Source organism: Myxocyprinus asiaticus, chromosome 1, assembly GCF_019703515.2.
Source record: "Myxocyprinus asiaticus isolate MX2 ecotype Aquarium Trade chromosome 1, UBuf_Myxa_2, whole genome shotgun sequence".
Taxonomy (NCBI): Eukaryota; Metazoa; Chordata; class Actinopteri; order Cypriniformes; family Catostomidae; genus Myxocyprinus; species Myxocyprinus asiaticus.
Window position 1 is genome coordinate 31,868,673 of NC_059344.1, and position 20,769 is coordinate 31,889,441.

The window sequence follows — 20,769 nt, forward strand, 5'->3', positions numbered from 1 at the left end:
ATGGTCTCATGGTTCATCTAGTGCATAAGGGACCATGTTAAAGTCCATAAACTGTGCTAAAACGTTGGTGGCGTCCAAGCGTTCATTCAATTTGCATGTTCTAACTTTTTAAGTTAGAACATTTTAAACACTGTTGGTTCAAAAAATACATTTAATCAATTATAAAGGTTACGGTTGCTGCCAATGGATACATTTTCCAAGTATATCTAATTATATGGATCCAGTATGCGATTAGTTTAGAAAAAACACTACTAAAATTAATCCAGGCCGCCAGTGGTTTGAATGACTAACTTACATTGTTTTTGTTTTTATTATTATTATTATTATTATTATTATAAAAAAAATAATAATAATTTGAATACTGTACAATTCCACATCCTAAAATAATTGAACACTGTACTCATAATTGGACATGCTGTCTTCAAATGTAGAAAGTGAGCCATCACGCTGGCAGTCTATTCAAAACCTTTAGAACGAGAAAATGAATGAACGCTTGGACACCTGCATTTTACAGCAGTTTGTGGAATTTTTAGACTGACTTTTCCTGCTTGCCGTTTTTGCTCTCTGGGTTATAAAGTGTCCCATTAGTGTTTTACTTTGTGACAATCCACTCACAATTTTCAGTAATTGAGCATATGGAATGGATTTTGAAATAGTTGTGCAAGTGGGCAGTGAACCAGTCCTGAGGAAAGGACTAGGTATTCTCCACACAGCCAATCAGTTGAGAAGCTATGGTACCTGCCCTTTCCATTTGGACTGAATTGCCATTGTGTTTTAAGGTTTGTTGTGTTGTTTTGCACTTCACGGCCACCGTAGAAAACGGAAGGTGTTCACGTCTGGTACTGGGACACTGTGCATTTAATTCAGGCCTCGGGCATGCCTCAAGGGCTCCAAAGAGTCAGAAACACAACTGCTTTCACACTATGACACTGAAGGAGACAGACATAAGTAGAAAATGTACATGGATAAAGTGTGCTGCACTGACACCAAACATTTTCACCTTTCACAAAGCCCGAATATAGTAAGATTTAGGTAAGAGTAACAACAAATTATTCATGTTTAGTCCACACATGTTCCTCTTTCACAGTGTCAGTGATTACTGAAAGAGTGAACTCCATCTTTTGGATGAATATAGAGACGAATGCTGCTTGTCTGAAAACAGATTTTCACAAAAAGACAGGGTGTGCTCCCATGGTCTTTTGTGCTCTGTTAAATCAAAGGGCAACCAGTGACAATTGTCTGGCTCCAAGAGGGTGTGGAAATACTTCTTTCCTCATGTGTCAAAGGATGGATCAGTCAAAACAGAGCTTATATGGTAAAAGAGCACATGATACTCGTTGGGTCTACGTGACATCATTTCCTTTGAATCATCATGGGCAGTGAGACCCCTTCATTTTAAAGGCAGTCCAAAACAAAACCCTTGAAAAAGCTCTTCAATAACTAACCCCCATGCTGCCTCCCACTAGTCTGTGTGCCAGGCTCTTTCAAATGGAAATTTAAAAGAGAGGGGGGATGAAGATTTCAAGTATCTGTTGCCATCAGCTGCTTCTAAATGAACGCTGTGTTTGTGTTGGTTTTGATATCATCTTCTACTTGTTTTCCAGCATTACTTCAGAAACTCAGTTCTAATAGATGATCACGGGTCTCATCTCACAAGTTTTAACAACAGAAATGAAAGGCGAGATTAATTAAAGTTCAACAGAGTTCGGCATAAATGTTCATTCGGTGAATACAAAAGTAAATCGAAGTAAATATCGTCTATTGAGTGTTGCTCTGGTGTTTTCTTGGATGTGACACAGGACACAGACGTGTCAAAAGATTTGCCCTCATGATCCGAATACAGCCTAAGCAGTAAATGGAATATCAAGTTATTAAACCGTGTCCAAATATGAAAAGTGTGCGACTTCGACTCATGAGTGTTCATACAACAAAACAAGTAAATCTGACTCGTAACTTACTGTGATGGTAACTTCATGCTTTTTCAGTCGGTACTTCAAACTCTTCATGTTTTCGCTTTGGTTGAATAAATGAACAGTAGAGTGTAGTTTAGTAAATGAATAAATAATAACAACAACAGTTATGTTTTACAGTTTCGTTTGGTTATACAAAACAGCTTTTAACGTCTGACAACACACTGCGATTTTCACCTGACGCGAACCACTACCAGGCTTATCATGACCCGTTGCCCGAATGACAACTCCATCACCCAATAGTATGAAGGAATATTGGAATAAATTAATTTTGGACCAATCGAATGCTAGATAGGGCGGGACTTCCTCGTGGTCCCAGCAGCGTTTGAAAATGCAACTGGGAACAACAGGAGATGCTGCTGGGTGCTGACGTCAACCTTACCTGGAAAAGGGATGGACTTTTTCCTCAGATTGAGGGCAAAAGAGAGAATTTAGAGAGTGAAAAATGTTTAATTGATATCAACGCCTGAATAGTTTTGGGTGAAGCCATTCAATTCAGAAAATAAAAATGCTAAGCACTGACAACCTATACATAAAACATAGAATAATTATAAAATGAAACTGTTTAATTATGTATAAAATCCATTTCAAAAAAGTGCTTTTAAACATGCATATATTGCCATTGGTGCAAGTGATATTTTCATAGTTTAATAAACAGTTGGTGCAAAACACACAAACAAACACACACACACACAACTGAATTGGCTGGGGGAGTCCATGCATTTAATCATTGGTTATTCACATGCCACTCAAGAGATCTGTTGCCCTCTACTGGTCTTGAATAGAACAAATGAACTGACAGTTTTAACTATTAATCCACTTTTACATTGAGGACATTGCTTCCCAAAAGTATCTGCAGGAAATATTTCCATGTTAATAATTTATAATTGTTTGAAATGCTTTGAAATGGAATATTAGAGTACCTCAACCTGGTACCATCTTTTGCAATAAATTAAGTGTATTTAATTTTGTTCCACTTTCATTTTGCACATCTGCAAACATATTACATTCATATAAAACGACGGGTTGCCTTTTAACAAAAACGTGGGTCATGGGTGTAATGATACATTGATACTGTAAAGCCTTCTGTCTAATTTTAAATAAAATTATAATGCCTTATATAAAAAAAATTTTTTTTTGATCTTTGTCTCGTTATATGCTTGGTTGCCAAACTTGGTTACCATGGGTTTTGCTGATATTCTGTTCAGGAAGTGAGTCATTCAGAGGAAGGGGCCTAATTGCCTTTTATAAACTCTCAGGTCTACCTTATACAGTGATTTAGGAGGAAATTTCTCTTTCTCACTCCCAAATTTGGGTTCCTGGGCCAACGATAATAATAACTAAACAATTTACATTAATGTTAACAAAATTAGATATATGTAAATAATAATCTGCTTCTGAAATATTTTTGAGGTAAGAATTGTTGACACTCATGTATTTTAATTCATAATCATATAATAAATATAACACAGAAAAAATGAATTATGTAAACAAACATTCACCCTGAAGTTGCTGTAAATGTAAAGGTAGCGTTACAGAGAAAATGTCATCTCTTATAATTACAACACTCAAAAAATATGCATATTTACATTGACGCTCATATATTTTTATTAGACGTTACTTATAATACATTGCACACATAATGTACTTTGCAATTACCAGGACATGTGGCTGAGAATAAATGACACATGATAAGCTGGGCTTCTAAAGCCAAGAAAAGACACAATAATTGCAAATTTGCAACAGTCTATAGCCATGAATCGACCAGAGCAAGAACAAGGAACTGATTAGAATAGTGGTTGAGGAAGAGTATTAATATTATTTTCCCTGTGTTGTATGAAGCAGGCAGGTAGTTCTGCTTATATGGCCAACAAAAGATGGCAGGTCATCCACAGTAGTATGACAACAAGTGTTTCAACATTTCTGGAGGCAACATCTGTGTGTCCTTCAACTAGTAGTGAGAAATTCAGCGAGGTTCTTAGCTGGGAGGAAGAGTAGTTCAGTCTTGTCTAGATTAAACTTGAGGGGATAGGCAGACATCCAATTTGATTAGTCACAGAAGGATGCAAAGGTCTGTCTGAGATTGCATATGGGGAAACAGAGGGGATGTATAGATGAATGTTGTCAGCAAATTATGAATAGAGGAATTCAACTCGTTCAACAGCAATCAACATGAAAGCGAGGACCGAGTCTGGCTTGTAGGCAAGTCTTGTAATATGGCGCTAGCAACATCAAGGTCATGGGTTCCCAGGGAACACCCATTCAGATTAAATACCATGAATGCACCTAAAAATACAGTGCATCATTTTTGAAAGCCACTTTTTAAGTGTATTCCACTTGGAATTTTCAGCAACAAACTGCGCCATGCTAACAAATAAATGTACGTTTTTCACCATACGAGTCTAGGTTCACCCCACTAATAATTTAATATTCATTCAACATAATTACTAAATTCATAACTATCTTAAGTGCTAGAAACTTTAAATTTTGTGACATAAGATTTAACTTATAAACTCAAGCCCAAGCTCCACTCTTCAATACAACAGAACATTAAATACAAACAAGTCTCCCCCTTTCATTCATCTTGTACAAAAACACATACAATTCACATTTAACTTCAACATTTACTCCCACCATTGAGTCTCATACAAAGCATGCTGGGAACTACAAATGCCCTGTCCAGTTTCAGTTAATGCCAACAAAAAATATTAATGTTGTCCCAACACAAATGGATTAAGTAAACTTATATTTTACAAAATGAAGTGGATTTTACTCAGTTATGCTTTTATGTTGGGTTTACTAACATAACTCCAGACTACTGTCGACTTCCCTCATTTTCATTTTTTTGAGTACAGCATAAACTCAATAACTTTTGTCACAAATATAGCGTCAAATTACTGTAAGCAAAGTTCAAAACATAACTTTTTAGTCAGATCTGTTTATATTTATAAACAATTCAAGGCAGGAATCATTATTTATTGTGTGTTTTGGATAAAAGCATCTATCAAATACGAAAATGAAATATAAATGGCCACATTATTTTTGAAAAGGGATGTGAAGTCCTCATTATTGTGAATGGTGGAGAATGTGAGAGAGGATCGATTTTGTATTCATTTAGAAACAGAGCTCTCATCTGCCTATGCAAATAAAGTCAAGCTTAATTAGTCTCTTAATTATCTGAAATAACGTTTGTGTGCAAATGGCCATCACACAGAACAGATAAAGGAAATGATTGTTTTGAATTTTGAAAAATTCTCTAAACTGATAAGAATTCATTATTACTTACTGTGACACTTTGAAGTATAACTGCAAAGATGAATAAAAAACACACAGACATGATTTAATGGATTTCACCTTTCATTTAAAAGGGTCAACCTTTCAGGCTTGATAGTAGGCTAACAATAATCAATAACTGGACGAAAAATAAAAGCAAGCTAAATGCATGGAAGTACAATCCATTTTTACTTACTGTATGTTTTGCTTAATAAATCCAAGTGCAAAGAGCAACATCCTTCATATCCTAGAGGGTACCCTATTAAATTTCTAGGTTGGAGACATTTCAAATAAACATAATGGGAATATGCTGATCACATGCATTAGAAAGTGACTTGTAACCTAGTATAACTCATAGTTCCACTCAGTAATAGGAAACCATCTCCCCACAGGAAATCCTGTAAACAGTGGGGATTTGATTACATTAGCACACTCAGCGGTATACCAAAGTGAGTTTTCTAACATTGACAAACATCCATTCGCAATCTGCTAAATTTGTATACGCACAGCACATTTCTGTAAATAGGCAAACCCTGGATATACGTAAGTAAGTAAGAGCATTATAGCAAGTATAGGTAGTCTATACCTGTGCATATGTGAACACATGTAAACTCAAAGTACATAGAAAGTTTATTATAGATTGTAATGTAGTAGCAGCAGTCATAATAGTGCTATGGTCACCAACTCATGGTGCTGCTCTGAACATATGCAGTGAGTACATACACAATACAGTACATGGACATGCATGATATGTATACAAACAAGACTTTCAATGGCACATATCAATTTTTTGTTTGGTTTGTTCTGTTTTTAAACATACAAATAGTATTCAAATGACATCAAACTGTACACACATAAAGAGAAACTAGCAGAGTTATAGTAGAGTTTTTAATGGATACTGGTTCTTTTGGTAGTCTTTGTTGCAAGAATATTTGTATACAAAAAGAAAGAAAAAAGAAAGAAAGAAAGAGATTTACTACCAGACTGCTGCTCACAGTTTGTTTCTATTTACAGACTGAACACACAGGAGTGTGATGTGTCATAATGAACAGAACATCGTCAAGAGCATCACGTCTGCTGGGTGTCCATTAGAAGGCTCCTGTGTATGAGTGACTGTAAACAGCAACAGATGTACTGTCTTTTCAAATCTTCCAAATTGCCTGCAAATGACCATCATTACCTTTCTGTCCTAGTGATATAAAGCAACCACAATTTAACGAGACGTAAAGCATTCACGTTAGTTATGACCCTGATCGCCCCTTTCTGGGTAATTAACTGGACGCTGCAGTTTGATGCTCGAGTTGTCGTTTCTATAGGATGCAGTGTGCGGAGGGACTGATATGAGCTTGCCTGACAAAATGGTCCTCACAGTATTTCAGCCTGGCCTAGCTTTGCCCAATGTCTCCTTGAATGCTTTAATTAAAAAAACTCTGCATGAGGATGGATGGTGTCTTGGCTAAGAGCCTATGGAGGTCACTGTCAGTGCTGCTAATTGAGAATGAGACAAGACTAATAGTGAGAGAGTAGCCCACTCTGTTACAGGAGAGATAAACAACACAGGGGTGACAGAAAAGCAGAATAGACAAATCAGAAAATAACCTTAGGCTTTGCTTTTGTTTAACCAATATTAATGTCAACATCAAATTAAGTATTATCTAAAGCACACTTGGTAGTGTCCAATTAATGTAAAGTAATGCTCTGAAAAAAAGTGCTGGGAAAAAAAAACAAAAACATAGCCACACATATGTTGTAAGTGTGTCATTTACATATTTTTTGGAAAACATGAAACGGTTATAGATTTGAATTTAGCTACCATTCATACAGACTCACACACACACACACACACACACACAGCGCGGGAATAGAATGCACAATGCTTCTTTTAACAATGCACAAGTCGCGGTTTTATTCTTCATTGCCTCCATAGAAATTATTTTAAGTATACGTACATATAATATATGGAAATTGTGTACCACAGGAATGACACGAAAAATACAGAGGAACAAATCGATGAATTCTTTCAAATCGCGCAGTTAAGATGCTTGAGTACCACTGTATTACCGCTGTTTATGGTCATTTTCAAGAAAAGGACACAGAGGGGGTCACACGGGAAGAAGCGCGCGGCCAAAGTGCGCTCAGACCCGAATAAACAGCTCCTTTAGTTTTTTCCTGAACTCTTTACGCATCAGACAGTAAATTAGCGGGTTTAAACAGCTGTTTGCGTGCGCAAGGCACACAGTCACTGGAAACACGTAGGTATGAACGATATAGTAAGACTTATCCCAGTACACGGCGTTGAATTTAACCAGCACGCCCCAAAACGTTATGGCGTGATTGGGCATCCAGCAGAGGAAAAACGATAAAACCACGATGGTGACGGACTTGGTGACTTGTGTTCTTCGTTTTGAATTGCTCTTCATGCTGCGCTGTCGGATGAGCCTCAACAGCAATAGGTAACTAATGGAGACTATTGCCATGGGTAGAATAAAGGCAATCAATATTTTCTGGAGATGATAGACGGCCAACCAGTATTGTCCGTCAGGGAATCTCAATAAACAAAGTTTCTCGCCGGCCACATTGGTGACTGTTGAGAAGATGGATGTTGGCGCCGTGGCTACAGTGGCCAGAGACCAGAGGATGACACTGACCCATCTGATGGAGCAGCTGGTCTGTCTGGTCCGGTCCTTGAGCGCTGAGGCCACTGACCAGTACCGTGTAACGCTCATTGCGGTCAGGAAGAAGACGCTGGCGTACATGTTCATCACAGTCACCGACAGGACGATCTTGCACATGGCGTCGCCAAACGGCCAGCTGAAGTCAAGTGCGGTGTCCACGGCCCAAAAAGGCAACGTCAACACAAACTGAAAATCCGTGACGGCCAAATTGAGGATGAAGAAGTTGATTTTGGATGTCCGACTCTCTTGTCTTACGCGAATAAAGAAAAAGACCAATAGGTTCCCAATCAGACCTACGGCGCAAACTACGGAGTACGTGATGGAAATCATGCACCTCAACACCGGGCTCCCATCGGCGGTCACATCGATGTCTTCCAAGCTTTTGAAGCGCTCCTGATCACTGATTGATCTGTTAATGACACCACTCTGATTGCTGTCGCCCATTATATCCACCGATTTCACCACTTCAGCGTTGCCCATGGCGAAAAGGATAGCCTAATATAGGCAACTTACTGTATACTTATTTATTCATATGTACTAATTTATTTGACTTCATCTTAGGCTATTTGAATGGATAATTGACAGAATGTAGTCCATCCACCAAAATATCCCCGACCTCGGAGAAAGCAGTACAAGTCGCTGAGACTGCACAGCACACACACACACACGCACACACACGCACACACACTGCGACGCGCTCTAGGAATTTATGTCGAGCGCTTTTTAAGTGCCCCGCCCCTCTAGCGCACCGATTCATCCTTCCGTTTGATTGACAGATCGACCAGTTAAAGCGTTCAGGGTGATTATTATTTTTTTAAATATTTTTTTTTAATAAATGTATAGTCAGAACTATCTCAAATAAGTACCTAATTTCACAGTTTATCATTTTCACCTGATTGAACTTGACTGCAGTTTTCAACTTCGCATTTTAAGTTGCAAATACTGTACGTGTGAAGCTGCTGTTTAATAAGATATTAACATTCGAGCAATATCGTGACCAAATATATAGATATTATTTGTTGAATGAAAGCTTTAAATGTGTGGAGGGTAAGTTTCAAGAAACTTGGCATCTTGGTAAGCTTTTACTGCCATCTGGTGTTTACTTAGTGGATGTAAAGGGAATCAAAAGACACCATCCGTATAAAATGTAGCATGGTAATCATAGTTTACACCAAAATGGCAATGTTGTTACTAGTTCACCAGCTACCCTTCTGTAACATCAAATTTAGTGCTTCTTTAACTCTTTCAGATCTCATTATTTTTAAGGGACAGAGATACATAAATATGACCATGCTTTATTTCTAATCTAAATGCAGGCATATATGATAATCAATAAAAAAAGTTTGTGATAATTGTTTTAATAAATATTGCAGTGGACATTGCTTCTGAACAGGGGCAACATCTAGCTAATTAGGCTATAGATTTTAGGAAAACTTTTATAGAATATTACAATTGATGTTTATTCTAAAATTGGCTGGGTTAAAAATAACTGATTTGTCAACCTGACACTGGATAAATATTGGACAGAATACACGTTTGGTTAAATTGGCCCAGCAAAATTTAGTGTTGGAAGCAGATAAAGTTAAACAATTATAACTGTAATAGGTAAACCACTGTAAAATCATTACAATGCAATAGCAAGCAAAGAAATAAAAAATATTGCTGCAAGCAGCAATTATGGGGCCTGTAGCATGTAAACTTACTACAGGAACAATCATAGAGCTACCTGTGGTTTTGTCCCTTGCTTGTGTGTACAATGGCTCTTATCGCCTTTCAGTGAATTGCTCAGGTCAAAGCTTTTCACTGTGCCACACCACCCACAAAGACATGTTTCCAAAGACACAACAGTGAATGTACATAAGCATTGCTGAGATACTACCATATGTTGCTGTTACAGGCTAAATGTTTTTAATACAAAATATCCATTTGCTAACTTTTATCAGGCTTTGTCTGAAGATAATCTGACTCAGTTTTGTTGAAGAATGCACTGTAAAAAAAATCCTGTTGTTTTTACCAAAAAAATAAAATAATAATAATTATGTAAGAAATACAGTAAAAATGTAAACAACTTAACAGAACAACCTGTAAATTTTACAGTTTAAAACTGTTGTAATTTACATGACCACGATGGCACTGTAAAAAAAATAAATCTTTTAAATTTACAGTAAAAAAAAAATTCATAAACTTGATATTAACCTTCTGAAACTGTAAAAATCTGCTTTTCACTTTATAATGTATTGTTAATCACCGTAGTAACTACAGAAGAGCACATGATGACATGAAGTTCATCAATAGTGACTCTTCCAGGAGCAATGACCAATAAACATGTAGAGACAGCGCTCAATGTCACTCACACAAACACTAAACACCATCAGGGTAACACATGTGAAATTAAAATAATGCAATAAACATTAACTAAACTACATCAAATATAAAACAGAACACCCCAATGTACATAACTGATATTAAAAATAAGAAGAATCATAACTATTCCCATAAAATATAATGAAATATGATGGGTCATGCAGAGAATTGTGGGAATTCTGAAATTTTACCAATAATTTACTGTAAAAAGTACATGTACTCACTTGTTAAACAATGTAAATTTTTTACCATTATACAGGAAAGTCATACTTTTTACATCTAAAAAATGTAATTTTTACAACATTTTATTGTAAAAACTACTGTATTGTCTTTTAAAATATATTAAAAAAAAGTTACTGTATATTTTACAGTTAATACACATTAATCAATTAACGTTTTGTTTCTGTAGCATTTTTACAGTCTTTTACTGTTAAAATTACAGACATTTTTTACAGTGTGGATACAATTTGTTGGAGGATTATTTCTGAAATCACATCTAGCAGTTTTGCATTTTTACAGTATTTTGCTTATTAAGACACTGTCCTTCACAATGAAAAAAAAAGTAAATAAAAAAGATAATTGACTTCAATTCTGATCTGTTTCTCACCCAAACCTATCATATCACTTCTGAACATATGGATTTAACCACTGGAGTCTTATGGATTACTTTTATGCTCCCTTTATGTGGATTTAGGAGCTTCAAAATTTTTGCACTCATTCACTTGCATTTTACGGACCTACAGAGCTGAAATATTCTTCTAAAAATCTTCATTTGTGTTCTGCCGAAGAAAGTAAGTCATCCACATCGGGCTGCCAGGAGGGTGAATGAATGAATGAACGTTACATTTATATAGCGCTTTTCTGACACTACACTCAAAGCACTTTACACGGTGAACAGGGGACTCTCCTCAAACTCCACCAGTGTGCAGCACCCACCTGGATGATGCAACAGCAGCCATAGTGCACCAGTACACTCACAACACACCAGCTATTGGTGGAGAGGAGAGAGTAGAGTGATTCAAGAGCCAATTCAAGGTTGGGGTTTATTAGGAGACCATGACTGAGAAAGGCCAATGGGGGGAATTTGGCCAGGACACCAGGGTTACACTCCTACTCTTTATGAGAAGTGTCCTGGGATTTTTAATGACCACAGAGAGTCAGGACCTCAGTTTAATGTCTCATGTGAAGGACAGAGTAAATCATGAGAGAATTTTCATTTTTGGGTGAACTATTCCTTTAAATCTGTCTTCCAGTTTGAGTATACTCCTCCAAAGATTTTAAGTTCAAATACCTATTGCTATTCAGCACAGGTGTAAATAAATGAAACGAATTAAAAGTAATATATCCATACAGCATACCTCAAAACATTCAAGTACAGTAACCATGTATCAAAATGTGACAACTTTGTCAAGAAAAAAAGAAAACAATGTTAACTCAATGCATTTTATTACATCTAAAAGTCTCTACATAAACACGTAACATTCAATAGGTAAACAATTTCTTTCAATGCATGTAATAAATATTTTCACTTAGTACTATATACAAACTGACATTGGTCTACTGTACAATATATCTTCCACATTTTAAAAATCTGTTTTTTTTTTCTTTTCATAAAACATGCCACATAAACAGAAAGTGGATGAAGTTTAAGGCAGTGAGCATAGATGTCAGCTTAATGAATTGGAAAATGAAATAAACACGGACTTTGACACCAAGTCCGCCCAGAGCACAGTTCTGCATTTAAAATATATAAATTAGTTTATTGTGATGTTTCAGATCCCACTTGAACACATAAATGCACATCACTGGAACATCCAATCTGCACAATGGTTGCCTTACATAAAAAACAAAAACATGCACACATACTTGCATACATTCATACACATACATAACCTTTCCCTTTGTTGATCATTACCAAAATCGAAAAGTTTATAAAAACTTGCATTCTATTTATGTCATTGAATCCAGCTAGTATATCCTTGGTAACAAACCTTGTCAATAATATATAAACATATCAAAGACAAATTGAAAATCTTTTTAATATTTAATTTTTATAAAATTAATTCATAAACTCTGGTAGAGATCTAACAAATAGTCAATTTTGTAATTAGACTTTTGCAATATCAGCATCCATATTTTTGACTCTTTGATAACTTTTGTCATGTTAATAAACCAATTAAGTTTCAAACCAAACTTATAGTCAAAAGGCAATCAACTGATAAACACACCGCATATATTTATTTTCAGAAATAATGTGGGTTAAAAGGAGTTTTAGAGGGCAATGAAAACAGAGTGAGACTCACCAGTCTATCAAACTACGCAAAACGTGATAGCTAGATTTTGTCACACGCAATTACCCTAGTCACAAACCCAATTAGGCTTTGAGAGAAGATCTGTTCAGCACACAGGCTCAGAGACCTTAAGAGAGCCACAGCAGCAAAGGCTTAGTGCTAAACACACACACACAGAGAACTTGGATAGCTTGTTTCATATAAGTAGAAATAATAATATAGGCTTACTTGCACACAATAGCTCTCTCATGCTTTTCAAATATTTCACTAGTTTGAAAAACGTACACACACACACACACACACACACACACACACACACACACACACACATATTGCGACTAATTTCCTGTTAACCCCAAGCAGCATCTGAATTATTTGTTTGCAAACAGTCTTTTTCCATATCTGATGGGTGCAATGAGCAACAGCCTACTACAGGCTAACTAAGTACAAGAAAATACAGGTCCAGTCTTTCATGCGCCTAAAAAACACTTACACTTACAAACAAGGCACACGTGACAAAATGGCAGAAGAAATGAGAAGTGGCTTAAGGATTTCTCAGCCTGAGACTACACACACAGTATCAAACACAGATGACTCAACAGACAACAACTGAACAGGAAATGAAATGGGGCTGGGGAATACTGTTAACTCCTATGACAGTACAGGTGCTAAGACCGACCGTAGCTGTCAAACAAACATCTATGAGCAAGTACACGATACACGCCAACACCAAAGATATCACAGCCTCCTCACAATCTTGGCCACTGTTGAACCTCCTAATAATTCATTCTTCTTGGAAAATTTTAAATTTAAGGAAGGAGAGGAAGGAGGAAAGGAAGGAAAGAACAATCAAGCATGGGAGCCACAAAGAAAGAGTAAATGCTTACTTTCCAAACATGGTGTACGTTTAAGTTCACTGAACTCACAAGCTCTCACTCTAGAAACTTCGACACGAAACAGAGTTCTTTTGGCATCGAGCAAGAAAAATATGAACAAAGTGGATGCAAAATTGTTATAGAATTACATTTTTTTTTTAAAAGTCATATTACGTTTCACATAAAAATGATGAGGTCACATATTGGTGTAACAATGCTTCTACTCCCAGTTGATAGCCTGAAGGTGAAGGAATGCTTCTTAATGACCCATCTGCCTCACATAACTTAAAAGCATTATATAAGATAATCCTGCATGTTTGAGGGAAACATGCAGCCATTAGTAACGGAGGGTCAATGTGGTGTGAATTGGCAAAGACATGTCAAGTTTTGCACGGAAGAGAAAAGAATCAAGAGTCAGGCATTGTGCCCTGTGGAATCAGACATAATACCGAAGACTACAGAATATGGCAAGGAAAGGATATAAAAGGTGTTCATATCATGTTAAAGGGGTTGAAAGAGAGCTGTGAGGAAAAATATCTTCAGTTTCCAAGGAGATAAACCCAAACTAACTTAGCAAGCCAGGAAAACAACTCTTTCAAGTTTACATATCCATTAGATAGCTAGATACATAGGTATATACAAAAGTCAAACAAAAAATATATTTGTTCTCTGTACACGGCAACGGTTATCATCGTTTACAAAAACACCCTTCAGTCATCCTGTATGTGTCCCCTTTTTTCCCCCAATATCTGAAAGTCTCTTCAGTCTATTTCCTTTGTGAGGGTCTGGTCCTGGGTCAGTCTAATGAGATGACGTCTGGGATGGGGCCGTAGATGGCAGATGTGGGGGCCGATTCAGATGTGGGCCGCGGGGTAGGCGGGTGTCCGAGGCTGTCCCGTAGGCTGCTGGTGGAGACCAGGCTGTTGCCAGTGCTGCTGCCGTTAACGTTCATGGGAGGGAGGGTGCTGCTTACGGGGGTGGAAGAAGGGTCCAGGAAGAGCTGAGATGAGCCGTACGGGAGAAAACGACTCAGGAAGAGCTCGTGATCTTCAGATGCTGATGCAGCAGCTGCCATCACCATGTTGTAGTGCTGAGAGATGCATACCAAGAGAGAAAGAGTCAGGCAAGGAGAGAGAGACTGACAGGGTAGAAATAATAGTATTATCGTACTACATCACACAAAGTGTTTAAAGTTGCACTCAGTGATTTTTGGCTAATTGATAGAATTTTAAACAAAAATAAATGAACAGTATTTGTGAAACATGCTTAAAATTATGATCACTCACATGAGATGAGGACTCATTTCATATCAATCTTAGAGAAAAAGCAGCTTTATATGGTGCTGGGCACACATTGTTGAGATCACATGACCAGCTGAATATTACTCTCTTGATATCTTGATAACCCCCTGTAATTCAACGCTGTCACTTGCGGAATAAATTCATCATGGCTCACTATGAATAGATCATTTCTGCAATGGCACCTGAATTTACACCGCTAGGTGTCAACAAACAAAACAATTACTCAGTGCACCTTTAAATACTCAGCCATAACACTTTGAAAGACATATGTTACCTGATGATTCTCCCCTTGTAAAAAAGGGAAAAAGTTGAGATCTGTGAAAAGTAACAGACACAATCAGCACAACCGTTTTTGCTTAAATGTGGAAATTTTGACCTCTGAAAATGTTTGTGTGTTGTACCTGATAGGTCATTGGGTGTAGGGTAGTAGTGGCGGTAGTCCTGAATTAGGGGGGGAGGTGGGGGAATGTAATTGGTATCCACTTGAGGCAAGCTGGGAGTTCGACTTAGAGGTGATGCTTGTCTATGCAGATTTAGCACTCTACAAACACACACCAACAAAGCGCACACACACACACACAAAAAGAGAAGACACAGCAAATATCTTAGAAACGATCTAACAAACTTAGATCAAGATGAGGTCACTTCTGCATATGGACAGAAGATAGATATAAATTACAATAAAGTGTTATCTAGCTTCAGTTAAACATTTAGCAAAAAGGAGTTGTTGAGGCTGTTCAGACCAAATGCATTTCTGAATTAAAATTTTTGATGCAGCACAACAAATGAAACAGAATGCAGGAATGCTGGAGACACTCGCATTCTTAAAAGTTGAAGTTCTTTTAACTTGACGTGTCATCTTAAAAACGTAGCACTCCAGTGCGAGATGCTGAAAAAGCAGCAAGGCTGCGCAACGGTTAAAGATGTCAGTCTAGCATGTTTACACAGATTTTTTTTTTTTTTTTAAAACAGCCCCTTAGAGAAGAAAGTGCAACTGATATATGTAAAAGAAGCTGAAAAGGCTTTGACAAATTTGGGCCTAAAGATTTTACTGATCCTTTACCCTTTATCCATCTGAGGAGAGATGCTGGACAGTGAGGGGCAGCTTCGTTTCAGAGGAGGCTCTTCATCCTCCTCATCTTCAGATGAGCTGTCAAGAGTCAAATCGATCACCTCCACTTTTTTGCTGCTGCCTCCATTGTTGCCATTTGTTTGGGAGTTCTGCTCCGGCAATGCCTTGCGACATCCACCTGATTATACACACAAAAGACACAGAAGAACACACTGGTGAACAAAGACATGGGTCCATAGAAAGCAAAAACAGTATTGCTGGTCTAGTGATTTACAAATCATTCAAATTGGAACTAGATTCAAAGTAACCAAAATGTTTAAATCAGTCAATTGACACAGCAGAGGGCAGCAGAATTGGTAGATAGTTTTGAAATATGGGACTGAGTGCGTAATAAAGCGAGAAAATAGTTTCACGGTGTATATGTGGTTAAAATAAGCATGGATTTGTATCAGTGTGTGAGATTAGAGTGAGTGCTGTTACACACATTGATTTTTTTCTGGTTTTATTATCTGCTGTTTGTAAATATAACTGGGATATAATACACATCACCTGTCCGTGAAGTACAAAAGCTTACAACACCACCAAACAGATTTAAAATATGTTAATTTCATTGAGTGGAAATCTATGACAAACCAAAACTATTAGGGGATTTATGTTGCCTTGGGCTGATTCTCAAACACCAAGATAGGAAAAACCTGAATGCAATGAAAACTTTTCCTGTTGCAGTTCCACAACAATATGGGGAAATGATCAGCTGTAACTGACATTTACCATCTATGCCATTGTACGAAGCAGAAACTTCCTGCACTTCCTTTTTTGACCTCATGGGGGCCCAGCTGCCATCCTCTTTGAATTGGATTTCATCACAATCTAAACAGCTGTTCAGAATCTCCATAAACAACCTGAAGGAGTACACAAAAGAAAAGGGATAGAGACATTTACAGAAATAGAGAAAAGGGGAGAGGGAAAGAGAATGAATGGAAGGAAGGAAGGGAGGGATATTGGGGAAGAGAGAGTTTAGGGATCATTTACTCACTGATGCACTGTTGGACAATTTCATGCAAATGTGAAACTTTTATGGGAAAGATCTGAGCTTATACATTGTTTAGGTCTGAATATTACTGCATTTAACATCCATGGTCAAATGTTAAGTCAATTAAATTGCTTAATTATTAAAAATGAGGAATGGACTCAAAAAAACAAAAACAAATGTTTCTCAAGAGTGATCAAGGGACACGTATTCCTTATTATAATATCACTGAATATTATCAATAAACCTTTTTATTAAAGGCACAAGGACCAACAAATATTTGTACCATTAATTTGTCATAAACTGCCAATTGCTTTATTTGTAAAAAAACAAAAAGAAAAAAAAAAAAACAATGAGGTCCCATAATAAAGACAGGTGATGAATCTGGCAGGTTTTGGGACTGATTGGAGGTGATGGATCCTGAACAGAACATAAATGAAAAAGAGTGCTTAACACCCCATCAGCAAAAACGAAGCCATAAAACTGCCTCAATTATTCATATTGCTCAAATTAATCAGTCATTGCATTAACATAATTAATAAATTAAGTCAGGCTCACATTTATACTGTATGAGATAACTTTACAATATATTAAATATACACAACAGAGCACTAAACAAAAACACGGGAGTATTATCTTGTTCTGTTCTGTAATTTTATACATGTACCATGTTATGCGTACCCGTCAATGATGAGGTGTTCATAGGGTGCTTTTTTGTCACAGACAGGACACACCCATGTGGGCTTCTTTTCATTCATCTGAATGTAGAGCGTGGCATCAAAACACTGCAGGTGTGTACACGTCAACGCCCGACATGGAATCATCAGCCGCATCTTTCCCAGCTGCATAATACACGCAACAGCATAGACAATCAGGGAGGAATTCACTCACACGTACAGACAGATGTGCATGCAAAGACATAAACACGGAAAGCAAAAAAAGGGATTCACAAGTAGACAGACACGCAGGCGAAACATCCCGCATGGAAAAAATCCACATACACACAGATGTGGGTTTGGAAACAGATCAAGGAATGAAAAGGAACAGGAGGAGAAATGTAAATAACACTGATATAATCATGGCAATATACACCGATCAGACACAACATTAAAACCACGTGCCTAATATTGTGTAGGTCCCCCTCGTGCCACCAAAACAGCACCAACCCACATCTCAGAATAGCATTCTGAGATGCTATTCTTCTCACCACAATTGTACAGAGCGGTTATCTGAGTTACTGTAGACTTTGTCAGTTCGAAACAGTCTGGCCATTCTCTGTTGACCTCTCTCATCAACAAGGCATTTCCGTCCACAGAACTGCCCCTCACTGGATGTTTTTTGTTTTTGGAACCATTCGGAGTAAATTCTAGAGACAAATTCTAGTTTTGCGTTAAAATCCCAGGAGATCAGCGGTCACAGAAATACTCCAACCAGCTCGTCTGGCACCAACAATCATCCATGCGATTATCTAATGAGCCAATCGTGTGGCAGCATTGCAGTTCATAAAGTCATGCAGATACGGGTCAGGAGATTCAGTTAATGTTCACATCAACCATCAGAATGGGGAAAAAATATGATCTCAGTGATTTGGAGCGTGGCATGATTGTTGGTGCCAGACGGGCTGGTCTGTGTATTTCTGCAACCGCTGATCTCCTGGGATTTTCACGCACAACAGTCTATAGAATTTACTCAGAATCGTGCCAAAAACAAAAAACATCCAGTGAGCGGCAGTTGTGCAGATGGAAAGGCCTTGTTGATTGGTTCGAACTGACAAAGTCTACGGTAACTCAGATAAGCGCTCTGTACAATTGTGGTGAGAAAAATATTATCTCAGAATGCTATTCTGTTTTGATGGAACAAGGGGGACCTACACAATCAGGCAGGTGGTTTTAATGTTGTGGTTGATCGGTGTACATCTGACATTAAATATCATGATTGTTGTAGACAGATAGATTTATGACTTATAAGCAAAATTTCAATATATTAAACTCCCTGAATCTGAATCTGTGTTTGTTCTGTGAGATCTTTAAAATAACCATTCATTAGAAATCAAAATAGTGTATTATAAAGCTTTAGTTCTTGACAGATTTTTGTAAGGTCCCAGGCTAAAACTAACATGTCTAGACATGCAAAAACTTAAATTACAGGATGTATGTGTATATGTTTGACTGAGTGATCTGAAAAATAAGGTGCTTACCGGACATAATAATGAAACTCTAAGACTGGTGGTTGCGATTTCACTGTCAGGGTCTGCTGTTAACTTTTCCTTTACTGCAGGACATGAGAAAAGCACACATGTAAGAAGACATGTAACACACAAAGACATTCGGAAATATTTACAACTGCATTACTATTTATAGAAGTCTGTGAGTTATTAATAAAACTGGAGAAGTGTAATTAGAATCCACATTTAACTAGGCTATAATAAAGAACCAATTACATTACAATACATTACAGTATATTCACACACACACACACACACACACATTTATATATCATGTGTTATCAATGGACAAACACAATATTTACAGAAAAGAAATAATATTGATTATGCACTGACATGGCACTACAAAATAAACCAATCATAACAGAACACAATCCTCCTGAAACACTAAGAATGAATCTGTGTTTCTTAAAATAATGAGAATAAATGTTCGGCTATGCTGAAGAATTTGGTTAAGCTAACTCAGGCTGGTGTGCTGTTAGCCTGTTTACAACAGGGGCGATAGGGGCATTCTTTCAGCATTAACAAGCCTCTTCAGGCAGTTTACAGGTAGCTGTATTAAGTCTGAAAGTATCATGGAAACTCTGAGAGGCAGACTGGAACAAAGACTGGAACAATCTGTGCAAAGTAAACCTGTTGAATCTCTCTCAGTGTTAAGTCAGATAAATTCTAAAACAAGTCTGTTCTATCACATTATGTACTGTTATATAAGCTACAAAAACGTAACTAATTCTGTGCTTTACTAATATGACAGCCTATATCTATTTTAGCACTACTTAGTCTTAAAAGGTTTAAGAAAATGATTATGAATTAAAGTCCACTGAGCAAGGCTTTTTATTGGATGAAATAAGACAACAGCAATTTACAAGGCCACAATATTGTTAGTCGCAGTTCTGTTTAAATCGAACTACAGTTAAAAGGTCTCTACAAACATACACATAAATGATAAGTGCAAATCTTAAGGTTAGATACAAGACAAAAACAATGAAACTTAATTTCTAAGGAGAGCTTGTATACTTACTGAGTGCTCTGGAGTGATCTGGGTTCCTGATGCCTTTGGCTCGTAGTCTCTGCAGCAGCACTGTAGATGACAGCTGCTTGACCAGGTACACCGCCATAGAGTAACTCTGAAACATAGACACTAGACATTACTAAAGAAGACTTTAATATTCCATACTGCAATCCAAGCAACATCATTCTCTACATCTCAACATCAACATCTAAACTCATAAAACAGTATGCAATGTACACATTTTGCGAATCAATATTTGTTACATTCAAGAGAAATCTAAAGACACTTCTGTGAACACTAGACTCACAAATTTTTCTTGAACTATTCTTTCACTACTCTATCAGTAGCTGGGTTTCCATCCACATATTTGTATGCCCATTTTGTTATTTTGCATAAATGGATTTGCATAGGGTGGCCAGATGTCCCGTTTTTCCTGGGACAGTCCCATATTTAAGCACTTTTTCTAGTGTCCCGAATTATTCTGAAAAGATTGTGTTTTGTCCTGTATTTCCCCTCTCCTAAAATATCTCTATCACCTATGCGGCTTTCTCAGTCACGTGAGTATTCTAATCAAAGGTAACCAAGGATACAGCTTATAAAACCAATAAAATCACACTGTGTTATTTGAAGTACATGATTGGATTAAACTATCCAATCACAATCCCCAATCAATAGACATCCA

General features: G+C 37.2%; 3 protein-coding genes across 6 annotated transcripts in view; all 3 read right to left on the reverse strand.

The window, feature by feature from the left end:
* The window catches only part of LOC127445140 (uveal autoantigen with coiled-coil domains and ankyrin repeats protein-like), a 91,756-nt gene extending 89,634 nt beyond the window's left edge, over positions 1-2,122 (reverse strand). For both annotated transcript variants that reach the window (XM_051704974.1, XM_051704965.1), the window contains exon 1: positions 1,959-2,122. In XM_051704974.1, coding sequence (XP_051560934.1) covers positions 1,959-2,006 — 48 coding nt within the window. In that variant the 5' untranslated portion in view covers positions 2,007-2,122. The remainder of the gene's footprint in view (positions 1-1,958) is intronic.
* Positions 2,123-5,386: 3,264 nt separating this feature from the next.
* LOC127442697 (relaxin-3 receptor 1-like) lies at positions 5,387-8,579 on the reverse strand. The gene has a single exon (XM_051700897.1). The coding sequence runs from the start codon at positions 8,396-8,398 to the stop codon at positions 7,379-7,381; it is 1,020 nt and encodes a 339-aa protein (XP_051556857.1). The 5' UTR covers positions 8,399-8,579; the 3' UTR covers positions 5,387-7,378.
* A 3,132-nt stretch (positions 8,580-11,711) lies between these two features.
* The window catches only part of LOC127449093 (E3 SUMO-protein ligase PIAS1-like), a 98,261-nt gene continuing 89,203 nt past the window's right edge, over positions 11,712-20,769 (reverse strand). For 2 of the 3 annotated variants that reach the window (XM_051712295.1, XM_051712379.1), the window contains 8 exons: positions 20,097-20,202; positions 19,049-19,122; positions 17,533-17,693; positions 16,593-16,723; positions 15,813-15,999; positions 15,151-15,290; positions 15,024-15,064; positions 11,712-14,538 (listed from right to left, as the gene is read on the reverse strand). In XM_051712295.1, coding sequence (XP_051568255.1) covers positions 14,245-14,538; positions 15,024-15,064; positions 15,151-15,290; positions 15,813-15,999; positions 16,593-16,723; positions 17,533-17,693; positions 19,049-19,122; positions 20,097-20,202 — 1,134 coding nt within the window. In that variant the 3' untranslated portion in view covers positions 11,712-14,244. Of the gene's footprint in view, positions 14,539-14,734; positions 14,946-15,023; positions 15,065-15,150; positions 15,291-15,812; positions 16,000-16,592; positions 16,724-17,532; positions 17,694-19,048; positions 19,123-20,096; positions 20,203-20,769 lie in introns of all 3 variants that reach the window. The other variant, XR_007898683.1, reaches the window with a different exon arrangement.

Coding starts and splice junctions, on each gene's coding strand:
- LOC127442697 (XM_051700897.1), bottom strand. CDS start 8,398: ATGGGCAACGCTGAAGTGGTGAAATCGGTGGATATAATGGGCGACAGC.